Source organism: Antennarius striatus, chromosome 12 (genome assembly GCF_040054535.1).
Source record: "Antennarius striatus isolate MH-2024 chromosome 12, ASM4005453v1, whole genome shotgun sequence".
NCBI classification, from domain to species: domain Eukaryota; kingdom Metazoa; phylum Chordata; class Actinopteri; order Lophiiformes; family Antennariidae; genus Antennarius; species Antennarius striatus.
Window position 1 is genome coordinate 4,017,476 of NC_090787.1, and position 21,921 is coordinate 4,039,396.

General features: G+C 46.8%; 2 protein-coding genes across 4 annotated transcripts; both read right to left on the reverse strand.

Annotated features, from left to right (window-relative positions):
• Positions 1-28: 28 nt before the first annotated feature.
• fer1l6 (fer-1 like family member 6) lies at positions 29-10,793 on the reverse strand. The gene is given in 34 exon segments (XM_068330236.1): positions 29-410; positions 498-834; positions 905-1,025; positions 1,109-1,229; positions 1,313-1,411; positions 1,499-1,587; positions 1,822-1,964; positions 2,082-2,236; positions 2,499-2,669; positions 2,750-2,877; positions 3,776-3,916; positions 4,002-4,130; positions 4,231-4,325; positions 4,741-4,785; positions 5,183-5,225; positions 5,290-5,412; positions 5,494-5,624; positions 5,700-5,916; positions 6,170-6,268; positions 6,355-6,417; positions 6,938-7,045; positions 7,125-7,274; positions 7,347-7,481; positions 7,845-7,969; positions 8,052-8,223; positions 8,325-8,477; positions 8,551-8,670; positions 8,822-8,924; positions 9,143-9,243; positions 9,379-9,499; positions 9,576-9,810; positions 9,915-10,023; positions 10,295-10,529; positions 10,606-10,793. Coding segments are annotated over 33 exon segments (4,488 nt in total). The 5' UTR covers positions 10,517-10,529; positions 10,606-10,793; the 3' UTR covers positions 29-226.
• LOC137605519 (5'-AMP-activated protein kinase subunit gamma-1-like) lies at positions 10,387-21,640 on the reverse strand. Of its 3 annotated transcripts, none has more exons than XM_068330243.1 (15): positions 21,473-21,640; positions 20,581-20,641; positions 20,297-20,445; positions 20,132-20,213; positions 19,720-19,778; positions 19,444-19,489; positions 19,312-19,363; positions 19,104-19,230; positions 18,797-18,962; positions 18,616-18,653; positions 18,034-18,180; positions 17,786-17,879; positions 15,481-16,647; positions 13,878-13,972; positions 13,579-13,622 (listed from the first exon to the last, which is right to left on the reverse strand). In XM_068330243.1, the coding sequence occupies exons 1-13, from the start codon at positions 21,488-21,490 to the stop codon at positions 16,637-16,639; spliced, it is 1,050 nt and encodes a 349-aa protein (XP_068186344.1). In that variant the 5' UTR covers positions 21,491-21,640; the 3' UTR covers positions 13,579-13,622; positions 13,878-13,972; positions 15,481-16,636. The 3 variants fall into 3 exon arrangements, with proteins under 3 accessions (XP_068186342.1, XP_068186344.1, XP_068186343.1); XM_068330242.1 differs by having other exon boundaries at positions 17,126-17,879; XM_068330241.1 differs by lacking the exons at positions 15,481-16,647; positions 17,786-17,879; positions 18,034-18,180; ... (8 more) ...; positions 20,581-20,641; positions 21,473-21,640 and adding exons at positions 10,387-10,723; positions 10,800-10,890; positions 10,978-11,079; ... (5 more) ...; positions 13,365-13,419; positions 14,500-15,443 and having other exon boundaries at positions 13,514-13,622.
• Positions 21,641-21,921: the final 281 nt, after the last annotated feature.

Sequence of the window (21,921 nt, forward strand, 5' to 3'; positions counted from 1 at the left end):
ATAAATAATCACCTGAACCACGTTTAAAAAGATTAGAGCACTTTTTATTGATCACCTCGTTACATCAGGTATGTAAAAACGTATTGAAATAAAAACACGTCATATTGAAGCTGGTTCGTTCCCAACGCTGTAAAGGTCTAAATGCATTTTTAACGTCTATTTTGGGTTCTAGTGAACCTTCAAACCTGTCACATGACGTCTTTGTCGACCGTTTGAATCAGAACGACTATTTTCCGTTGACTATTTTCTGAGAAAGCGCTCCGGGCAGCGTATAGAAGAGCAGAGCGAGGAACAGCGCCAGGATGAGCAGCACCAGGGCGATGATGATGTACTTCTTGTAGTTTCGCCAGATCAGATGGAAGAAGCACTTGAAGGGATTGACGAACCAGGAGAACGACGTGTCGGGACGACTGCAGAGACACAAAGAGAAGACAGAGGCGGCGTTACGCAAACCGAAACGGATTCAGAACGTCGGAGGTGTCGGTACAGGATCTTACTTGGGTTTTGGCAGCGGCTCTGGCTCCTTGCGGGCTTTTCCAACCGGATTTTTCTCCGCCTCCTCGGCCGTCACGAGATGGAACTCCGCCTCCACCTTCCCCTGATGGATTCAGAACAAATGACACGCCCGTTGGTCTCGCCGCCGGTCTTCAGCAGCACGTGTAACATCCGAACCTACCGTCAGTTCTCCGCTCTTGTCGAACGGCCACCAGCCTCTCGCTCGCTTCTGCTGGAAGATGGAGATCCTCTCCGTGCCGTCGCTCCACATCTCCGCCTTGCACGACTTGGCCGTCTTCGCCCCTCGAGGGAATCCGTGGAGATCCAACTCCACCGTGCCTGTAGGAACACACCAAATCAGCCCGATGTGCAAAGAGACGTGAACGCGTGGAGAAATGTTCGCACACACCTAAGAAGTCGTTGGAGGAAAGCGTCTCGAAGTCCCAGACCTGCAGGATGAGGATGGACGGAAGCTTCTGCTCGGTTTTATCCAGGGAAAAGATGCTCTCTCGTTTCTTCACCACCAGGACCTGTGAGAGAGAAGATGGATGTGTCTCGTCTGGAGCTTCCAAACCTCAGACTCTCCTGCTCTTTTTTTTTTTTTTGTAACTACCTTCTCAGCTGGGAGGTAGTGGAACGGGAAGACAAAGCGCCAGTTAAAGTTCCCTTCCCCGGTCAGAGAGTTGTAGTGGACGTCTGTCTCCTGGCGGTCGTCCTCTAAGCCTTTCAACCAGCTGGAAAGAAAGAAAAGCTTCTTCCAGAAAGTCGGGACAGAAAACAGAGGAACTTATTTCTGCATCTCAAAGCTTCCCGTTACCCCTTGATGTAGATATCGCTGGACTGTTGCCCCGTCAGGAAGCTGCTGTCCTCCAGGATCACGTCCTCAGTGTTCCAGATGATGATGCGCAGCTCGTACCTGAACACACACACCTTTCGCTCTTCAGTTTTCAAAAAAAAACCCAATTATTTCAAGACTCCAAATATGCTGGGAGACGATTCTCACCCTTTTGGTTTTCTGGGGGAAATGTCCACTGAAGGTCCCGGATGGGGCAAATCCGTAGGAAACATGTCTACCCACATCTGGACCTGACCCTACAGACACAAACCAATAATCAGGAGCTGGTTTCTGCCCTTCATATCACCACTATCCTCCATCCTCGCCATATGACCGACGCTTCCAACCAGTTTAAAAGTTTACCATCATTACCGTCAGATGTGGTCAGACATGGAGGCTAAAGATTCTCACCGTTTTACTGAAATGATACTTTTATTCTGAGGTGTTCAGGCTTGTAGACGCTTATATGATGTTATGTTATATTAAAGTACCTGGTCCATGCCGGGCCGGGACTTGTTGAACAGGGTCCTGGTCTCTATGTGCTCAGGCACCAGTTTGCATCCCACAGCCGGCATCTCCGCCCAGCGATGAAGGATCTTCAGAGACAGATGCTCATAGGACTCTATCGTCTCGTCTGAGACGTAACCGACAGTAATGTTAGTTATTTATTGATAATCAAGCTGATTGCAAAGTGAAACTAATGACAAGATAAACGCCTTGGTTGTAGAACAACACTCAGTTCCTTCTGTACCTTCGTTTATGAAGACCGTCTTGCCGGCGAAAACCTTTCCAGCGACAGTGATGCGTCCCGGTCTGAATTCAGGATCACCCAGACCGTTCTCTCTGCACATCTTAGTCAGCAGCTCCGACGGCTTCAGGCAGTCTCTCCAGGCGTTATAACCGTCGCTGAAAGACGCAGGAGTCAGTGAGTCATGTCTCGACAAGTTTAATGTGTTCGTTGAGGTAAAAATGGTGATCTACTTCATCTCGAGGCTCTTATCTGGTGAAAATTAAGAGTTGCTACAAGTGGAGGAAGGACACTAGCTACACCTCTGGTTTGCCTGACCTAGGCCCCACCCATTCAAGGAAGTGACATCAGTAATTTAAACAGAAACAAAACCTCCTTTGTGGCATAGATCGTTCAGGATCTGAAAGGGGACCGACTCACACGCTGTACTCGGTGGGGAGTCCACAGGTAGGTCTGTGTCGGCTGAAGAATCGGTTCTCCAGGTCGATGCGAGTCTCTCCTATCAAGTCGTCTCCTCCCACCATGTCGTAGTCGTAGATCAGCACCGACAGCAAAGACTCCTGGGGGAACGTCGCCTGTATCTCAAAAGATCTGGAAGAAAGAAGTGACAGCTGGAGAAGTCTTAATGTCAAGCTTTAAACATGACTTTAACACGGGAGGGGTTCCCAAACCTCCCAAACACAGGATTCAGCTGTTTGGGGATGTAGTTGTCTCTGTCTTTGATTTCATTCTTGCCGAGTCGGACGACAATGTAAGGATCCGCCTTCCCATCGGGATCAGCTGGATGCAGGTTCGACGCCTGGAGACAGATTAGAGGGTAAGTTTGTGTCACAGCTTAACGCTCGGGGAGTCCTTAACATGGGCACACACATTTGTAAGTGTCACAAACATGACATCTAAAAGTGTAAAAAAAAAAAAAGGCAATACGAATGTTTTTTCTTTAAATGCATCAGATCTTTTAAACTACTTCAGACATATCCAGAGATATAAAGTGCATTATAATTTTTTCCATTATTATTCATTTTTTATATGGACTTTCATTTGAACTCTGATTTTTTTTCCAATGGAAAAAAACAAAATATACTGTACAATATTTCTAAAAATGAAGTTCAGAGTGAAATACTTCTGATAAAGATATTACAGCCTTGACCATGCCAACAATTGATAGCAATATACATTTTAGTGCATTATTAGTTTTTGGTACATGGAGAATTTTAAAATTTACACTCACGTTTGTTGCTTGTGTCACACATGTCATCTCATAAAATAAAAAATTTAATAATTTTTTTTTCTGCAAGAATTAACCTTTTCAAGTGTCACAAACATGACGTGTCATTGTCAGAGTCGTCATCAGAGTGATGTCATCACTACCACTATCTTCACTAGCCTTTGCTTTATCATCCATGATAACAAATGAACGGAGCCTGACGCTCTGAGATGCTAACAGAGACAACAACAAGAGGGGGAGACGAGTGTTGGTGCTGCGTGAACGCAGCGGTGCTTCCCCCTGCGAGGGTTGTGGCAGAAAGAAGAACAGCAGGACGATTGTTGGATATGTCGACGTGCGTTTGTTTGTTCAAATCTCCCAATGTTCCAAAGTTAAATGTTTGTAAGTTGAGGATCTGCGTTTTGTGGATTGTGTGACCTTTAAAAACACAAACCGCTTTGAAGAAGTGTTTCTGTGAGTGAGGACGTACCGAGACAATGTATACTCGTATGATAACTTGGATCGGGATGTTGAGGGGGATTCCTCTGTTGACTTTGAGTTGTCCGGCGTCAGCGGCTTCATCCCAGTCTTCTTCATCCTCCTCAGTCAGTTTGTACAGGCAGAATCGACCCTGTGTGTGCACAAACCCAATCAGATCAATACCCAGGAAACTGCCCAGCATTGGTTCCAGAGAAGCTCTTACCCAATCAGCTCACCTTAAATTTGCCAACAAATCTCTCCTCGGTCACACCCTCGTCCTCATTGGCCTTCCCTCTGAAGAGATCGTAGGTGTTCACCCAATCATTGAAATGTCCAAACTCTGCCTCCAGCTCTTTGTTGTAAAGCTAAAGAGAGACCATCTGCATCACTGCAAACATCTACCAACACATGTCAAACATAAATAACAGAACAAGTCCATTTCCTGGACTGGAATGAACCAGGTACCTTTAGCGTGGCTAATCTCACAGGTAGACCAACGGTCATCTCCACCGGCGCTTTTCCCTTCTGTTTCTTCTTCTTGTCTCCGTCTGAGGAGCTGACTGATGAAACAAACACTCATTGGTGAACAGCAACACAAATTACCGCCAGATGGACGTGAAGAGAACACAAACATACTATCATGGTCTCCACCTAGGAATCGGAGAGAAAGCCCTGGATGATTCATTTCTGCCCATCTAAACGAGAAACTCATAAATCCATGGATAAAATCAAAGAGCACCGCTGCTTAAAGCAGAAGCTAACTGAAGCTAACCGCACGGCTAATCATGCATCCACATGTTCATCTGTAGACAGTAACGCTAGGCATGCTAATCAGAGCTACCCTTGCTATGCACAAGGGGGAACAAGGTGTTTTCCAGGAAGTGAGCTACCAAGCAGTCGATTTCCTCCCAGGAAGTCAGAAGCCAGAAAACAGCTTTGGAGGTGTCCCTGAAGGACATTTGTCTCCATCCTTACCCAAAGAGTGTATTCCTTCACTCAGCAAGCCGTGGTATGGTGACGCTGCAACACACAATGTGTGTGTGGGTCAGGGGAGAAATAATGGAACAACCCTTTTTGAGACCAGTTTGTCCTAAATCCTAGGTTTCAATCCGTCAGGATGTTCCTGACAGGAATACGGTGACATCTCACCCCTACTTGTTGAGTTGATGAAGAATCTGGTCCGATGATGTCAGATTAACAAATTCTGGATTACCTGTACATCTTTATTCCTGAACCAACCCAGTCAGTCGGGCTGACTAGGAGCACAGGAAGGTAAACTGCTGCACCAGACATCCCAAAAAACACAATACTGGGATGTTGGGACACATTTTTGTGGATGAAAATAGAATTTTTGAAGTTTTTCTAGTTATATTCCAGTTGTGTATTAATCCTGAGGTCACATGACAGGAGTTCTTACCCTTTTCGAAGACCTGAGGGAACGGAGAGCTGTCCTGCCTGGCCTGGAACAGAAACAAGGTTTTATTTCCATCCTCCTTGTTCATGAACCTCACAGATCGCAGCCACCTCTTTCTCCACAGACGCGTAGTATTTGGACCACCAGTCGATGACGCACGCGGCCGATTCGTCAGCAATGGTCCTCCTCCTCCTCTTGGTGGATCGACCGCGAGTGGTCCTCGTCTGGGTCTCCTGGATCAGAGGAACATCCACAGACATCAGTGGCGCTCAGCTGCTGACCGGACTGAGCCAGATTAGACCCCGTCATGTCACCGTTTTCTTCTTGGGTTCTTTCCTAGTGGGAGGTGGGGCTGGAGGCGGAGCATCATTCTCCACAGTGATCAGGAAATCCTGAGTTGTTAGAGCAACAGTTGATCCGGACTCCCCCTGGTGCTGGAGCGTTCCTGTCGGATCAGAGACAAACTCCTGACTATGTTTGGATCATATTGACCCGACATCCAGACAATCACGTTCATTACCCTCGGGTCCGGGCGGCTGCCGTTCTGGGAGAGGGTAGGTGTCCTTCGGAGGCGGGGGTGGGAGCGTGGGGGCAGGCAGGGCTGGAGGTGGAACGTATTTGAACGCCTTGAGGTTGTTGATGATGTGGTTTCCCACCAACGTGCTGCGACCGAAGGCGCGCCAATCAACCACCGTGATGCTGAGGGGAGGATGGAGGTTCTCGTTCTCCGGGAGCTCCTGACAGACAGAAGAGAACGGTCATGTGATTTAAAAAAATCCAGCAAGCATCAGAAATAACAGACCAGCTCCCGTCCCAAAATCAGTCCAGGAATGCTCTGGCTAATGGTCAAAAGTATGTGGACAAAGACACAGAGAGGACTGAGCAGGGGTGTCCACATACATTTGGTCACACAGCATAATCCAGGCAGACCGCTGGGTCTCTGATCGTACGATCTGATGCATTGATAGGTTATTGATTGATTGATCTTACCAGCTCTATGGCGTCGACCTGTGTGCTGAAGTTGGGGTTGGATTTGTATTTCTGAATGACGGAGGAACGCAACGTTTTACCTGCACACTCTATGAACACCTGAGAGGCAAGAAGAAAGGTTTATAATTTGATTTGATCGCTTTCTGAGTGTGTGTGTGTGTGTGTGTGTGTGTGTGTGTGTGTACCTGTGGCCGATCAACAGAGAGCAGCTGAACTTTCTTCAGTTCCCTCAAACCCCAGAATAAAACCTGGAGATGCACAAAGAGGTGTGTTAAGAGTTAAATTTTTACCTTGATAAATCAGCGTTATTTTTTATTACTCTTATTATTTTATGTCTTTGTTTTCTGAATGGCATTCATTTTTTTTAAAAACAAATCTTCCTCAAACTGTTCCACTTTAAAACCTCTCAAATATTTCACAAAAAGAATCCCCTCATTTCTTAATCATTTACTTTTGTAGTGGAATATCTGCAAGAATGTGGAATATTCTGAATTTGAATTGAGCTACTGCCATCTTGTGGTGCATGAGCGTAAATGCAACAAATATAATTAACAGTCCAGCTAAAAAGCAAATTAAAAAGGTAAATATATTAAATACAGGATTGTACATTAAGTTTAATACCAGGATTTATTCACCTGTGTAATTTTCCTTCCTTTCCTCCTTGGGAGGCCTTTTTTTCTTTGTGTCAGCCATTGTTTAGACTTCTATTTAAAAAAATACACACATAATATCCTACAGCCCAGACACACACTCGTGCGTGATCCAAACCTCCAGCCTGTAGGTGCTGAGGACGGGTCGGATGTTGGCAGGAACCCTGTAGACGCTCCCGTCCATCTCGCTGAGCGGCGGCAGACTCTGTTCTCCAGAATACGGGATCTGCACACATCCGTCTTCATCGTTAGCGCCTCGTTCTACCTCATCACGATGGAACCTGATTGGCTAACGAACGCCTGACCTGCAGCAGCTCAAACGCGGCCAGCAGGTCGCCTCCTGATTGGCAGCCGCAGTGCAGCGGACTGTACCTCAGGGTGGGAGGCGTGTACGGGTCGCCGGACAGGCGGACCTCAGGAACCGCCACTGTGGACCCCAGATACTCCGCCTTACCCTGAGGAGGAGACAGAGACGATGAAGTCCAGATCGATGAAGTCTGGATTTATTCATCCCGTCGTGGCGTTACCAGAGCGTCCTCGTCGTAAACCTCGATGACGACGCGCGGCGGCTCCTTCTGGATGTACTGCAGCTCGCCGCTCACCAGCAGGAGGTTCATCCGTAAACACTGATTCCACGTTGGGCTGAGGGTCTGACTGATCACCTAATGGTGACACACACACACACACACACACACACACACACACACACACACGCAAACTAAGTCGCACTACCTCCACCAGCACCAACGTCGGACCAACGCCCAGAATAACTGAGGTTTTTAGGTTTTTAGGGGTCAGGCTTTGGGAAGATGATGTCACATGACTGGTGATGTCACTGCGATGATGTCACTTCACTCAGATCAGTTTGACCTTTCAACCCTGGCTCCAGCTTTTACATTCCTGTTGGTTCTGTTCAACACACTTTGATTTAACCAGATCTGTAGTATATTTATTACCATTATTGTTATTATCAAATACACACCTGTACCACACACACACACACACACACACACACACACTCTTACGTTGGTCGTTTGACTGTGCGACCGATACGTGACTCGGGCGAAGGGGTCCGACAGTCCCGTGTTGTCGGCGGCGATCAGCCCTCGGGCCTGGTACATGTGACACCTCAGCTGGAACTGATGCTGCTCTGGATTCAAAAACACACGCGTGAACGTTGTGACTGAAGAGCAGCGCACGAGTTTGCGTCGAGCGTAGAGGAATGATCTCACCTCTGCTGATCAGGTGGTTTGGAGGGTTGCTGACGTCGGCGCCCCCTGTGGCCGGACTGAACCCTGCAGGGAGGTCGTCCAGCATGAAGCAGGAGTCCGAACAGCTGCCGTACCACAAGTACACCTCCAGCTTCGCTTGGACCTGAAAGCCTGAAACACGTTTCCCCAGAGGCTACACACACACACACACACACACACACACACACACACACACGCCTAAGTCGTTCTTGCATCAAAAACACACAACTTCAACCCGTGTGTGTGTTCATTTACCCGTAGAAACAGCGTGACGATCTTTCCACAGTGGATTCCTCTGGCCTCCTGGCTGCTGGAGTAGAGCAGGTCTCGAGTTCGGACCCGAGCGTACGCGATGCGTTTGTTGTTGCTTAGCAACCACACAAACACATCGGGGACCGTGTGCTGCGGCTAGGGGGAAGTTAACACACGTGAGGTCAGGAAACAGAACCGCTGTGCGACGCGGGGGCTGGGGGGGGCTCACCTCTTCCACCAGGAAGCGTAGCTTCTTTGTCAGCTTCATCGCATCCTGAAGCATTTCTTTGACGCCCCCGGCTTTTCGTTTTCTCTCCACCAAAGCGTGGGCATCGCCGATCATGCTCTCCTGCAAAACACACACACACACTTAGTGAAGGTCTCTTTCAAAATAAAGGTCACGTCTGTGGAAGAAAGAATGAGGGATAATCTGAAGGCCTCGGGACAAACGCCAGCAGCCTGACCACACATTTTATTCATCAGGAGGTGTTTTTTCCCACCAGTTCCTGTTTGCACATAGTGAGGCGCTTCTTGTCCAGCTGAGTCAGGTAACTGGACTTCAGCGCCGCCTTCAGCTTGGCCTCCGCCGCCGTGATGAAACCCCTGCAGGGAACAGAACACGCATCAGGCCTGGTGTCGACTACATGACTCCAGAAGTTGACTCAGCGCTTCTAGCAGCCTCCGTGTGTAGTTTGAGGTACTTCTGTATATCTACGTCTAGAGTTGGAGGTGAAGCTACATCTTTAAACTTTAAACTCAAACTTTATTTATAAAAAGTCTGCAATAAAACAGGAATAAAACAAACGATTGTGACTGACTACCTGGCGTCCATACAGAATTCTCTGAGGACTGTTTTTAACGCCTCCTCCGCCTCCGGATCAGACTTCCTGTGTAGTTCTTCCACGCTGGCCACGCCCTCCTCCTGAGGTGAGTAAAGGTGTATTTAACCTCTTTGAACCCAATAAGCCAACAAACCAATGCAACGTTGAGAAAACAGACTTCTGCGTATCCTCAAATGCTGCAGGACATCTCTGTAACGGGGAACGTTTGTACATACAAACAGAAGCGCGATGTTCTCCAGCATGTTGGAGTTGTAGAGCCTGTAGGTTCTGTCCTCCCAGTCGCTCAGAACGTTAACGCAGGGCTTCTGCTTCTCCAGGGGTAGGTGGGTGTAGAACCTGCAGGTGAGCAGAACACACACCCCCAGTTAGCCTCACAATGAACGGAGGAGGATCGTTCCTGAAGGACATGAACCTGTTTCCCTCCACGATGACTGGTTTCTCTGGAGGTGTGGTGGACTTGGAGGTCAAAACGGTTTCTGGAGGTTCTTTCTGCAGGAGGGGGGAGGTTTGGGAGGTGGGTGAGGAGCTGAGGGTGGAGGCCCCAGATGCGTCACTGCTATCTGGGAAGTCCTGTATCTTTTTTTTCCGACCAGTGGCGGGGGTAGAAGGTGTGATGCTGGGCTGTTCCAAGATGTTACCATAGTTACCTGAGAGGAGGAATAAAACGCCTGTCAGCATGAAAAAGACAATCTCAGCACATAAAGACCAATCTGAGGTTGAGGAGAGGGAATGTCAGGGTTTGGTGACTCGCCGATGGAGAACTCAAAGACGATTGGCTTGTCTCCGATTTTCCTGTCGATCATGGTGGCTTCAAACAAGACCCCGAACAGCAGGAAGGTCTCGTTGTGGTCAGAATCCATCTGGACAGAGAAACGTCTCTAAGTCCACGAATAAACTTCATATTAAAACACATTTTAATGATCTTATCCTTGGGAATAGACTCCCTGTGGTTGAACAGTCTCAAAGCTGCAAGACTATTGATCCATAATGATCCAGTAAGAGGTTCTAAGTGGTCTCCGTAGCGAAGGATTATGGGTATTGTAGTAGTATTACCATACCAACAAAAGCAAACATTTACAGTAAACACAGGAGACACGTAATCATGTTTCAGAAGAACATCTGTCTTCCTACCGCTGGCGGAGACTCAACAGGTAGGACCTCTGCTGCCACGCCCTTCCCCTTGTCGTCGTCAGCAGCTCCGCCCACCGCTCCTCCAGCTCCTCCCCCTGCAGGAGTCTTCCCATCCTTCCCTCCGGTTTTTCCCGCTTTAGGGTCCTTTGTAGGTTTGACCATCCGGAGGAGTTTGGACTCCGTCCCGATCCCTCCTGACAGGATCTCCACCGCCAGCTCCATGTAGACCCGCCCCCTGCGAGAATCGTCATTAAACTATTGGTTATTATTAATCAGGTACAAAAGCTGCACACTCGTCTTTGAACTTTGACCTGTAGGACACGCCCTCTCCAATGCCCTCATTCAGCTCCGCCGTGTCGTCACCTAACGTGTAGTTTCGGGCGGAGCCATACAGGTTAATCCAGGCGGGGCCAAAGGTGGGTAGAAACCCTGGAGAAAGACAGAAACAGACGGCGACGTTTCCTCTCACGCTCCCTTCAGTCTCTTCTCCCCCATCGCTCTTTACCTCTGTCGCCATCCTGCTCGTTGGAAATGCGTCTCAAATCAAAGTAATGCGTTCCTATGGCAACATCACCCATGCTTGCTTCATCCCAGACCTGCACGAAAAGGAGAAGTCAGGATTCTGTGTTATTGAATGATGTACAGGAAGTTGTTCCGTTCCGTCCCACATGTGAAGGTCAGACCTGGATCTTCAGCCTCTGACACAACGGAGGAAACATCTCCGTGAAGACGATTTGCTCGTTCCACACCGGGTCTGCAGTGGACTTCTGAGTGGCTGTGCGACTCTGAGAAGCAATAAAAAGGAGGTTATGGACCTGAAAATTTGCTTTTTTTCTGTCATTGGCAGCATTGCTTGAAACCTCTTTTAACATGTTTGTGAATTTCCTGATACATAATAAGCTCTTGCATACTGTGCCCCTTCTGCAAGTTTTAATAAAGGCTCGACACAGGTTTGAACTTTTGAGGGGAGGGAAATCGCATTTAGGTCCTATATTGAACCTGCTAAATGACCTACCACTTGTTTGAAGAAGCTGACCACTACATATGGGTCAACCAGCGCCGTGTTGTCTCCGATGAAGGCCTTGGTGACATTGGCCATGATGCTGGAGTTGTTCCGCGGAAGGCCTTCAGCTCGATACACCTTCACACAGAAACGAGCCCAGGGTCGCTCGGCGGGGAAACCCTCTGGAATCAGGAGGTTCCTGAGATCAAAGGACAGATAATGCAAAATTTACCCAGTAGAACATCTAATTATAAGATATGTCACATATTTACAGTAAGTTTTATTCTACTGTGAATAAAAAGCCTCCAGAGGATGATTTGTAAAAGGTTGTAAAAGTGTCATCTGCATATATAGATAAACCATGTCTATAAATTTGAATAAAGTTGATACTGATTGCTGTGTCGGATCCATGCTGCCTCTAGATTTAGTTTCTGTTGCCTTTCAGAGGCGTAAGAAAGAAAAGCTGCGTCATATCATACTTGTCTATCTGCTCCTCTGCATCACTCGCCTTTGGTCCCGGCTGGACGGCGTCTCCCTTTGCCGAGATGCTGATGTCAATCTTGACATAACCTTTGACCCCAGTGCTAATGTCACCAGGTTTAGTCAGCGTCGCCCACTTATTGACAAACTGGTGACCTGATGGAAGATGAAACGAATTTAAAAAGTTTTCATTTTACTGTCAGAGTAAAAAAGATGTGTATCAAAATCCAAGCAATGGCTGGTTTGACCAAAATGACCTTAAAAGGAAGCTCAAGTCTTGTTTGGCCATGATTAAAATTATACAAGAGGACCTGTTTGAATAGATATTTTAGCCTATGTAATACGCTGTGCTAATGCTTCGTTTTACACCGACTCCTGGTTGGTTGAAACTTTGTGTCTCATTCCCATGTTGTAAAGTAATAAAAGGTAATAAAAGTCTTTCTGTGGAATCGCTCAGGTTACAGACGGCTATCACCTCCAGGTAAACATCAGGTGAGGAGGCTGTGAGCTACCTGGCTGTCTGTAGACCGTCCAGACATCCAGCTTAAAAGACCCGACAGAGAAACTCCTCAGCATCTTCGAGTGCATCACCTGGAGAGAGAGAACACATTTCCAACACGGTCAAAGCAAATCAGAATAAAAGAAAGTTTAAGTTTATAGTTAAACATCACCTCATCTTCCATGAATAGAATAACCGTAGATGATGCGTTCAGAGTGCTTAAGGAAAAATGGGCTTCACTCACAGCAGACGTGACTCACCGTCAGCTTGATGACTTTGTCAAAAAAGACTTCTTTGTGGGCAAAAAAGTCAAACACGAAATACTAATAGGAAAAAAAGAAAAAATGATGAATGACAGAGACAGATTTAAGGCTCAGACTGAGACGCGGGGGATCGATTGATCGGTGTATTTCACACCTCGTTGTAAAAAGGCGCATTGGTTCCCTCTTTGACCGACGTCTGCTTCTTCTCGTCTCCGATCTCGATCACCACGGTGGGGTCGATGTTTTCCCCCACCAGCTGCTTCGCCTCCGTGATGTTGATGGAGATCTACGCCACAAATGGTTAAATACTGTTATTCAAATTAGAAGAAAACACATTCTGTCTTTATGTTTGGATATTTATCATAAAAGGGTTGGTTTTTTTATTTTTAGATGTTTATTAAAATGATCTGTTGCTGATTGTCGGTATTCCCCTTTGTTGTTGCATTTGAAATAAAATATAAACTTTGTTTTTACTGGTTAAAGAAACATGTCAAGCATTTTTCTTTGCACACAGGAGGCTCTTTTTTTTTTTACAGTCCATGTTAGTGAGAACTTTTCCTTCCCAAGATAATCCTCCACCACACAGGCGTGGTGTATCAAGATCCTGATTACACGATTGTTGCACAAGTGTTCTTTGGTCTGGTTGCTATAAAACGTGCCACTGATTGACAGAATTGACAAGTTTTAGGCGATCTTGTGGTTCTATAAACGAAACTCTCAACATCCTGGGATGTCTTATCCCAATTGTTGCGTGGCATCCTCACGCCACACCTGCCAGGTGGACGGATTATTGAAGCAAAAGACGAACAGTGTATTTTTATTTACCTGAAAGCTCTGCGGTTTCCCTTCACTCGGCAGGATGCAGGTTTTCATTTTGGCCCTGTTGAGGTTTTATTGTACGGGTCAGTCTTTTGTAGGATGCTTTTATCTGTATTTTCATGGTACAACACTAATATGGAAGGAGCATTGAACACCTCTTATTGTTGGTCAGGATCCTGGTCCGGACCCCGGAGCTGCCGGGTTGATCCTCGGAGGGTTCTGCCTCCATCAGTGAGGAGTCAGACAGAACTTCTACGTCACTGTCTGAACAAACAGACGCAGCCAATCAAACCTGAGCTCCACGAGTTCAACTGCTGTCAACAAATTTAGTCGTGAAGAATATTTAAATCCAAGTGTGCAAACGATCCTGAGATAAAGGCTACAAACCTCAACATGTGACTGTTTGACAAAGGTTAGTCTCTCCAAATGTGACATGACAGGAGGCATTACTCTACTGTACGCTGTAAATACACCCAGACAGCCAGATTAAGTGGGAAGTGTTTGTTTTTCAGGCCTTACCCACGGCTCCTTTGTTCTCCAGGATGAGGTCTTTGCTGGATTTCTTCTTCTTCTTCTTCATTTTCAGGCCAAACATCAGCTTAGATTTACCCTTCCTGTTGTGAGAAGTCAGAAGTTATGAAGCAACTTTCAGTTTGTGCACCGCTGAAGATAGTAATGAAGAAAATCTGTGAAAACCAGACTGACACCAGATTGAATAAAAATAAAACGCAAAAGTCAACATGAGAAACCACTAAAGAGAATTCTTCCATATTGTGTCACCAGCATTGAAACTAATGCAAAGTCCAGAAGAACATCTGGAGCAGATCAATCAGGACCACATCATGACTCCACAACACAAAATCATCCCACACCACACCGTAGGTGACTACGTCATCATGCACCCACTCTCTAAGGGCGATTCTGTCTACCCATGATGCACTAAGCATCTCGAGTTAACGTTTATCTCATTTAAAACATACTATGTTCGCTGAAGGGAAATGCACTCAAAAAAAGAGACACTTAAAGACTTTAAATTTGATTAAATTCTGCAAAATTTTACAAGAAACACAAAAATAAGCTTCTTGGATGAATTGCTCTCAGAATCCAGGGATTTGCAAGTTGGTCAGATTTCAGTGCTCACCGCCACTCCGCTGTGGGACTGTCCGGGTCATCCATCCTGCTGAGGTTTCTACCAAGAGGAACCAGGACGACTCATTTCGTATCCTAGAACACCTCCAACGCTAAATTACAACGTTTGCAAATCTGCTTCGCATCTCTTCTGTCGCTGAAGTCATTTGATGCGACTGACTACACTGTGTAAATACATTTTAATTGAAACATCTGCCACTTCATCCTTCAGATGTAAAGCAGCCGACGCTCCACACCCGACTCCTAACACCCAAATGAAACCTGAAATTCAAGCCGAGCTCCTTCATCTGTTATGAAAGAAAGTGTTTTCATCTTATCTCCCCCGGTGTTTAACTTGCTGCGGTTCGCTTTCCTGGGAGTGTTGTTTTAGTTTAAAGGAACCTGCCCCCCTCCCTCCATTAAAGAACCAATCACATGGCCACAGGCATTAATGCTTTAAGGCTACAATCAACTCGTGACAATCTTCAGTTATGGAAAGGCAAGTGTCTAAGACAGCACTGAATATATCCAGATCCTTTGAGGACAAAACTTAACACGAAGTTTAAAGGTTAGCAAAAAAAATCGATCAATGAAACTATTAATAATCTATGTTGTCGTCACATTCGGCATTACAAGATTCAGCATTTTTTAAAATTCAGTCAAAAAGTCCTTTTGATAAAAAAAAGCACCAAACTAAAATCTTCCCATAAGAGCAGATTCAACGCCTTCATCGACTGTACAGAGAACCAACAACCTCCCGTGACATGAACATGGAGACACTGGAGAGGAAAGACTGACTTTAACAGGCAGAAACCTCCAGCAGAGCCGAGACTCTGCTGGACCGAGAGAGAGATGGGGAAGAAAGGATGAGGATGATTAATGAATGAGGACAGATTAGAATTCGTAAAAACACAACACCCAGGATTCATTCATTCAGGTTACCCCAGCCAACCGGGTTCCGAACCCCAAACCCCCAGTTAGGCGGGTCTCCTACCTCGGCTCCATGGCTTCAGTCAGCGTTCCTCCTCAGCTCCGCTGGAACGACGTGCAGCGCTGCCCTGCATCTGCAAGAAGCCAGTTCAGGCATCCGAGGTAGACGTGAAGGAGAGGCCTCTGATTGGTGGATGCTTGTTTGTTCAGAAGACGGAGTTGTAAAACTGGAACATACGGTTGATGAACGGCGCAGAGAGCAAGTCTCCAGAGACTTGTTTTTACACTTTAAATTTTTTTTTTTTTGGATTTTATATTTTTATGACAGAGGCAGAGCCCTGGTTGGTGGAAATAGTTTTGGGAGTAATCTGAATACATTTGGGAGTAAAACCAGTATTGATCATTTTGATCCAGTTTGTTTTGGCGTGATAAACATGTGACTTCATGAAATCCAGCTGCACGCCTGCACAAAGCTGCTCAGTGCATGTGTGTGTGTGTGTGTGTATGTGTGTGTGTTACACCAGTAATCATGTGACCAGGATGTAAGAAGCTGGCAGCTTTAGCGGGTCCGCCACTGGTAAACAGAGCCGTCACACCTGAAGGGATCAGCAGACAGCCGTCCCACTGGATCAATACGTGAACGCGATCGAACAACAACGTGATCGAGTTCCGACGTGAAATTAGACAAAGAAGCTGCGTTAAGCCTAAAATTAAAGGAAACACCTGATAAACAACAATCATGACCGTTTAATACCTCGTTTTGCAGTCGTACTCGTGAACTGTTAATGACTTAAAAGAATGATTTTTTTCAGTGTCTTCATGTTTTTGTCTTTGTGTATCCCTATTAATCTGTGCGACAACTTTTACATTTCAGTGAATCTTCTTTCAAATAAAGGTTTAAAAATAAAAATCATTTCCTCCCCAATGTGACAACATAGTTATAAAAATGTGATCTAGATTCAAAACCTTCAAAATATAAATGAACAAAGTGAAATCATCCTAAAGACAAAAAAAGGCACCATGAATCTCTAACCTCCTCCTTTTTTGGTTATAAATAATTGAGAATTAAGTGTCAGGCCACACGACTGGTTCATTTCCATCATTTCTGCCCATAATTCGCCTTCCGTGACCGGAGTCGCTAACGTGTGCTAGCGCTTCCAGAAAGTCTTTACACGGTACAGTTTCCGTCTCGTCCTCTTCAGTTTTGACAGCGCGGTCTCTCAAAAAATATCTGGAAAAGATGAAACAAGAAATTCAAAGAAAACATGTAGATTCTTTTGTTTTCTGACTCAAATTTCACTTCAACCAAGAATTGATCAAATTGTCCAAATTGGACAATCTGCGGCGTCAGATTGTATTGGACATGGGGTTCTTGAGGTTCTGATCGCATCACATGGTCTTCACCGGCAGATATGAACGAAACTGAAGTGAAAATCACCCAATATGGCTCAAAATGTTTCTAAATTATTTCAAGACAGGAAAATAAAAAAAGCCAATGATGACAGACATGAGGTGTTTTCTGGACCTGAACCAGAGAGATGGGCGGCGGGAACGGTACAGGATCGAATCTGGAGGAAAGGGAATGTCGGCATGTCGACCGAGATCAAGACAGATGTCGTATCTGACCGGGTACCACTTCCCCCCTCATGTCGTTCTTTCAGAGAATCTAATGAGACCACAGCTCAGACAACACAGGTGTGGCATCCTACCTGGAGTGTGTTGGCTAAGAGGTGGAGGTGGCAGGAAGAGGTGACCAGCTGACGAAAGGGAGCCTAAAGGAACTCTGGCGGTAGGTAAGACGGCAGCATCGGTGGAGACAATCTGTCTGGCTTCAAGACTTCTGACGGGGCTTCGGTTCATTTTCCAGGGGCAGAGTTTATCATGGATGTGGCCGGAGCGCAAAGTTCCTGATGTGACGGTCAACTGATTGTAAACCAGCAGAAGTTTAAGACTAAATCTCAGAGGTTGATCTTTGTAAGAGTACAAGATGCATCTCTGAGAGAAACTGGAGGTTCTGGACTGGAAGGGTATCGGATTGAGAACACTGACATCAGGGCAGGGAGGAGGAACCATTACTGGGTGCTGGTGGGTCACTGTGGGTGCTGGTGGGTCACTGTGGGTGCTGGTGGGTCACTGTGGGTGCCGGTGGGTCACTGTGGGTACAAAGACTTGTGTCGTTCCTCGTGGGCAGGCCTGCCAGAAGCAGATTCTCTCAGTGGATGTTAGACGAGGTGGAAGTCCAGTTACCTTGAACTCTCAGAGTAAAGGAGGAGGCTTTGGAGGGGCGGGGGTAGATGGATGGAAAAGCCAGAGGGGACTGAGAGAACAAGGGAGGAGTCAAAGGGGTCAGGCATACAGGGCATCGATACCTGCTGGGGTGAGAACCAGGGCTTGTAGAAGGTCAGACAGGGAAACGATCCCTTTCACCACGTCGTCACGGTCAACCAGCACCAATCGATGCACCTGATAGGAGAATCCAACGGAAGACATGAAAACCTAACAAACAATCTTCGTTTTGGACAAGATTTGTCCACTTTCAATGATTTCATCACTAAATAATACAAATCATCTCGACTCTGTTACATAAAATTCGCCTGTACTCTGCGGTGAACGGTACCTCGGCCCTGGCGATACGGTCGATGATGGTCTCCAGCGTTTCATGGCGGTAACACTTGAGGACGCCCTCCACGCAGCAGGCCCTGGAGGCGATCACCTCCTGCATTGTCATGTCCAGGTTGTTGTAGTTCTTCTGGGCTGCCAGGTTCTGAGTGATGAGACCAGAGGGAGAAATCAAACGCCCATGTAAACATGTACGCTAAAGCCGTAAATATCCCACAATCCCAAAGCAGCTCCTGCGTGTCGGCATGTATGTGACCTCATTGTATCTACGGGTTTCCACGGTAACATCTCAATCTGGCAAAGAGGGGATGACCTGAAGCAATAAAAGCCGCAAATTTCTGCTCAACTCATCAATTTTTGTAGTTACACATCTTCCAGTTTAAGCTCCGCCCCTCCAAAGCACACCTGATGTCACCGATCTTTGAGCTGGTTCAACAGGCGAACTCGCTTGTTTGCAGGGTTAACCACACGACAAATGAAAACCAACACAAACGTGTTTGAACATCACGATGGTGTTGAGAGACTCACGGGAGCTACAAGTATGTTGTGTCACGTAAACGGCGTTGAGGTGTGAACTTACGATAACGTCGAACCTGGAGTACAGGGCCACCACTTTACCTGTGGAGACACACAACTAACGTCAACACTCCTGAACGTGACTTCAGGGTAAAAACAAGCTAATTTAACGTTGCCTCAGGAATAAAAGCCTGTTTCCTTTCCCGGGGGAATGGAACCACCAAGTCTCAGTTGGGTTATGATACCTTGCTCATTGACGACAGGCAGAGCCGACACCCTCCTCTCTACGAAAATGGTCAGGGCGTCATAGACGGAAGCCGAATCCTGGACCGTCGCGACCTCTCGGAAGGTTCCAATGTCAACTTCACCGATACGTTTCTGAAGGAACCTGGGTTTAGGAATCATAGATCCCTGGAAGAGAGAGGACACACCGGGGGGGGAGTGGGGCTCAAACCAACAACCTGCTGATAAGCGGATGACACTCTAAATTCAAGGTTTGAAGAAACCGATAGTTCTGGTTCCCGAAAATGTGCTAAATGTGGAAAATCTTACAAAGATGTGGAGGAACTTGAGGATGCGTTTGTGAGTCAGGATGTGGAGGACGTTCCCCGTTGCCGGGTCGACAACTGGCAGCCGATGGATCTTATTCTTCAACAGGGTGTAGATGGCATCAAACAAACTGAAGAGAGAGCACAAACTCCAACTCAAGATCATTCCGAGGGGATTGAACGACTGCACAGGAAACAGTTTCCCTCCTCACCTGGAGTCTGGAGTGATGCTGATCAGTCGGTTGATGGAGTGGAGGTAGATCTCTGAGATGGAACACAAGCAGTTAAGACAAACTACAGGAGTAGATGTACAGTAGGACGGTGGGTTGGAGGGCTTTACTAACCTCTCCATGTCTCGATCTTGTGTTCCTCCAGCTCGTAGATCTGGACCTGTGGACCAAACAAACCATCATTCAAGCTTTGGTTGGATTTTGACTGACTGGGAGCTTAAAGGTTTGAAGGCAAAAGCATCCTTTCCTTATACTAATTCAACTTTTTGTCCACCTTCAGCACGACTGACCCTCACAGACATAAAGCTTGGGATCTAAAATGTTTCATATACATTAAATCAGGTCTAGGGAGAGAAACGGGGAGGATCGGGTCAAAGGCGGGCGACTCACCAAAGGAGACTTGTAATAACGATGGAGAATGTTGATGAAGTCAGTGATGGTTAGCATACCTGCACACACACACACACACACACACACACACACCATTAGCCTGTATTGTAGCACAAACAACGACCTGTTTTCCTTGAAACATTCGCACATGAACTGGTCCTGGATCACGTGAAACCACATCCACACGCTAAGGAAACCTGAAGCCCTGGACCTGTACTCAAACCTGTCAGTAGGAACCCGATGTAGGTCATTTAAAGACGCTCCTTAAAATTAGACTGGGATTGAATTTAAACACACTCTCTAAGGTTACATAGCAGGAAAAAAAACGTAACTGGCAGGATGACCCAGATCTATCCCATCCTTACAGTCCTGGTTCTGAAACAGGAAGTAGCTCTGATGTGTGACGGCTCACCCACGAAACAGTTCAGCTTGCTGTCCCACAGCGGCGCCGCCCTCAAACCGTTCGCCACCAGAGCGAAGAAGGCCTTCTTCACCTGGCAGACAGGAAACAGTTTTTTTTGCAGATTTGGCTCCTTTTTCCTGACAGGAAAAGGAAGTTGTAAAATGAAACTGGTACCTGCAGCCTGGTGTCAAAGATGACCAGCTTGGAGCTGGTGGGAATGGCGTCGTAGCAGCAGTGGCTCTTCATGAAGTTCATGTAGATGAACGCGTCGGGGTCGGGGCCCGACGGCGACGCCAGAGCGGGGGCCGCGGGCGCGCAACCACCTACGAATACATAAATGAGTGGCATTATCAAACATCGGGGAAGGGGTGGAGCTTATTGTATTCCTCATGGTGATGATGACATCACCAATCCACAGGCCTACTCCCCTGAGTGACATTAGTTTTCTCCTCCTTTACCTCTGTTGTTCAATGAGAGAACATCCTCGTCCTCGTCCTCATCCATCTCGAATAACGGAACCTGGAACAGGAAGTACAAGAAGTTACTGACAGCCCACAAGATCTGCAGAGGGTCCAAACCAGCCATGACAGTTCTTCAGGGCAGCCGGCTGTCGGTGTGGTAACAGACGGTTACGGTAACGCTCTCCTCAGTCATCGTGGACAGATTACGGCCGACTGGATCTTCTTACAAGCCAATCAACTCCAAGAGTTTAGATTCCTGAGCCGCAGTCAGCTCCATTTTTAGTTTAATAAATCTGACGGCTCTGGAGGCCTAGATGTTGGATAGCAGGACGGCTATTGCGTCGTTTGTCTGGACAACTCCTCACATTTCACAGCCAGATCCAAATCGTAGAGCGTCCGAGTTCTCCTTGAGGTTCTGCATCAATTCATCTAGAATCTTTCAGTCTCAGCCTCTTTGGTAAGATCTCTTATTCTGAAGGAAATCCCCCAGACTGGGAATCTCCAGACGTACCCTTAGGGATCGCTGGGAATCCTCTCCTGGGTGACAAAGCGTATTCCAGCTGGATGGATCACGTTTCAATCCATCCAGTTCGTTTGGGAGTATTTTTATCAGGATTATTTTTATCAGGGTTCAGGGGTAAACAAACGTCAACGTGAACTTAATGAGCTGCTGGACAGGAAACAATTTCATCCTCAGAAACACCATGATGAGGGTGTCATGTCAGCAGCTCAAGGCTTAACAGAAATAAATTATATTGTTTTCCTTTGATTTAAAATCAATCTGCATTTGGATCTTTTGTGAATGAAGAGCATCACTTCCAACCCGTCACAACATCCAGATCATTATGCACACACAAGTGGTGAGGTGGGGGAGTCAGCAGCGTCTTACCTCAGCAAGAGGCTCCATGGTTGGGGAAGACAAGCGTTTGCTGAGCCTCTGTGGAACCGGATTGACCGGGGAACCCCTGGAGCTCAAGCCTCTACCCACCGTCGGGCTCACACACCCGTGGGGGTGGGTTTCCTCTTTGGACGGGGAGGCGATGGGGGTCCTGACATGGCAAGGGCAGGCAGAAGAGCAGAAACAGAAGCACTGGAAGGAAGAGACGAGGTAAACATGGGAATCTGTGCTGCCAGCCAGCTCCAACCAGCCGGGTCTGGGGTCTAAATCTGGACTGGAGGGTGAGAGGCCTGTGGCATTTAGAGGAGGGGGGTTAGCAGAGTGGGAGGGGTGGGAATGTATACCCGCTGTGACATCAGACAAGTGTTTAATCATCCACTGGTGAGAAGGGAAAATATCACTTAAAAAAAAGAAGTACAAACCTTAAAGTTCATGACTGA

Bases quoted from the DNA above. Each gene is read 5' to 3' on its own strand.
- LOC137605519 (XM_068330241.1), bottom strand. From the start codon at position 14,534: ATGGATGACCCGGACAGTCCCACAGCGGAGTGGCG. The intron at 13,973-14,499 runs GTGAGCACTGAA...TTCTCACAACAG, and splicing joins AGTCCCACAGCGGAGTGGCG to GAAGGGTAAATCTAAGCTGA. The intron at 12,600-12,693 runs GTGTGAAATACA...TTTTCCTATTAG, and splicing joins ATGCGCCTTTTTACAACGAG to TATTTCGTGTTTGACTTTTT.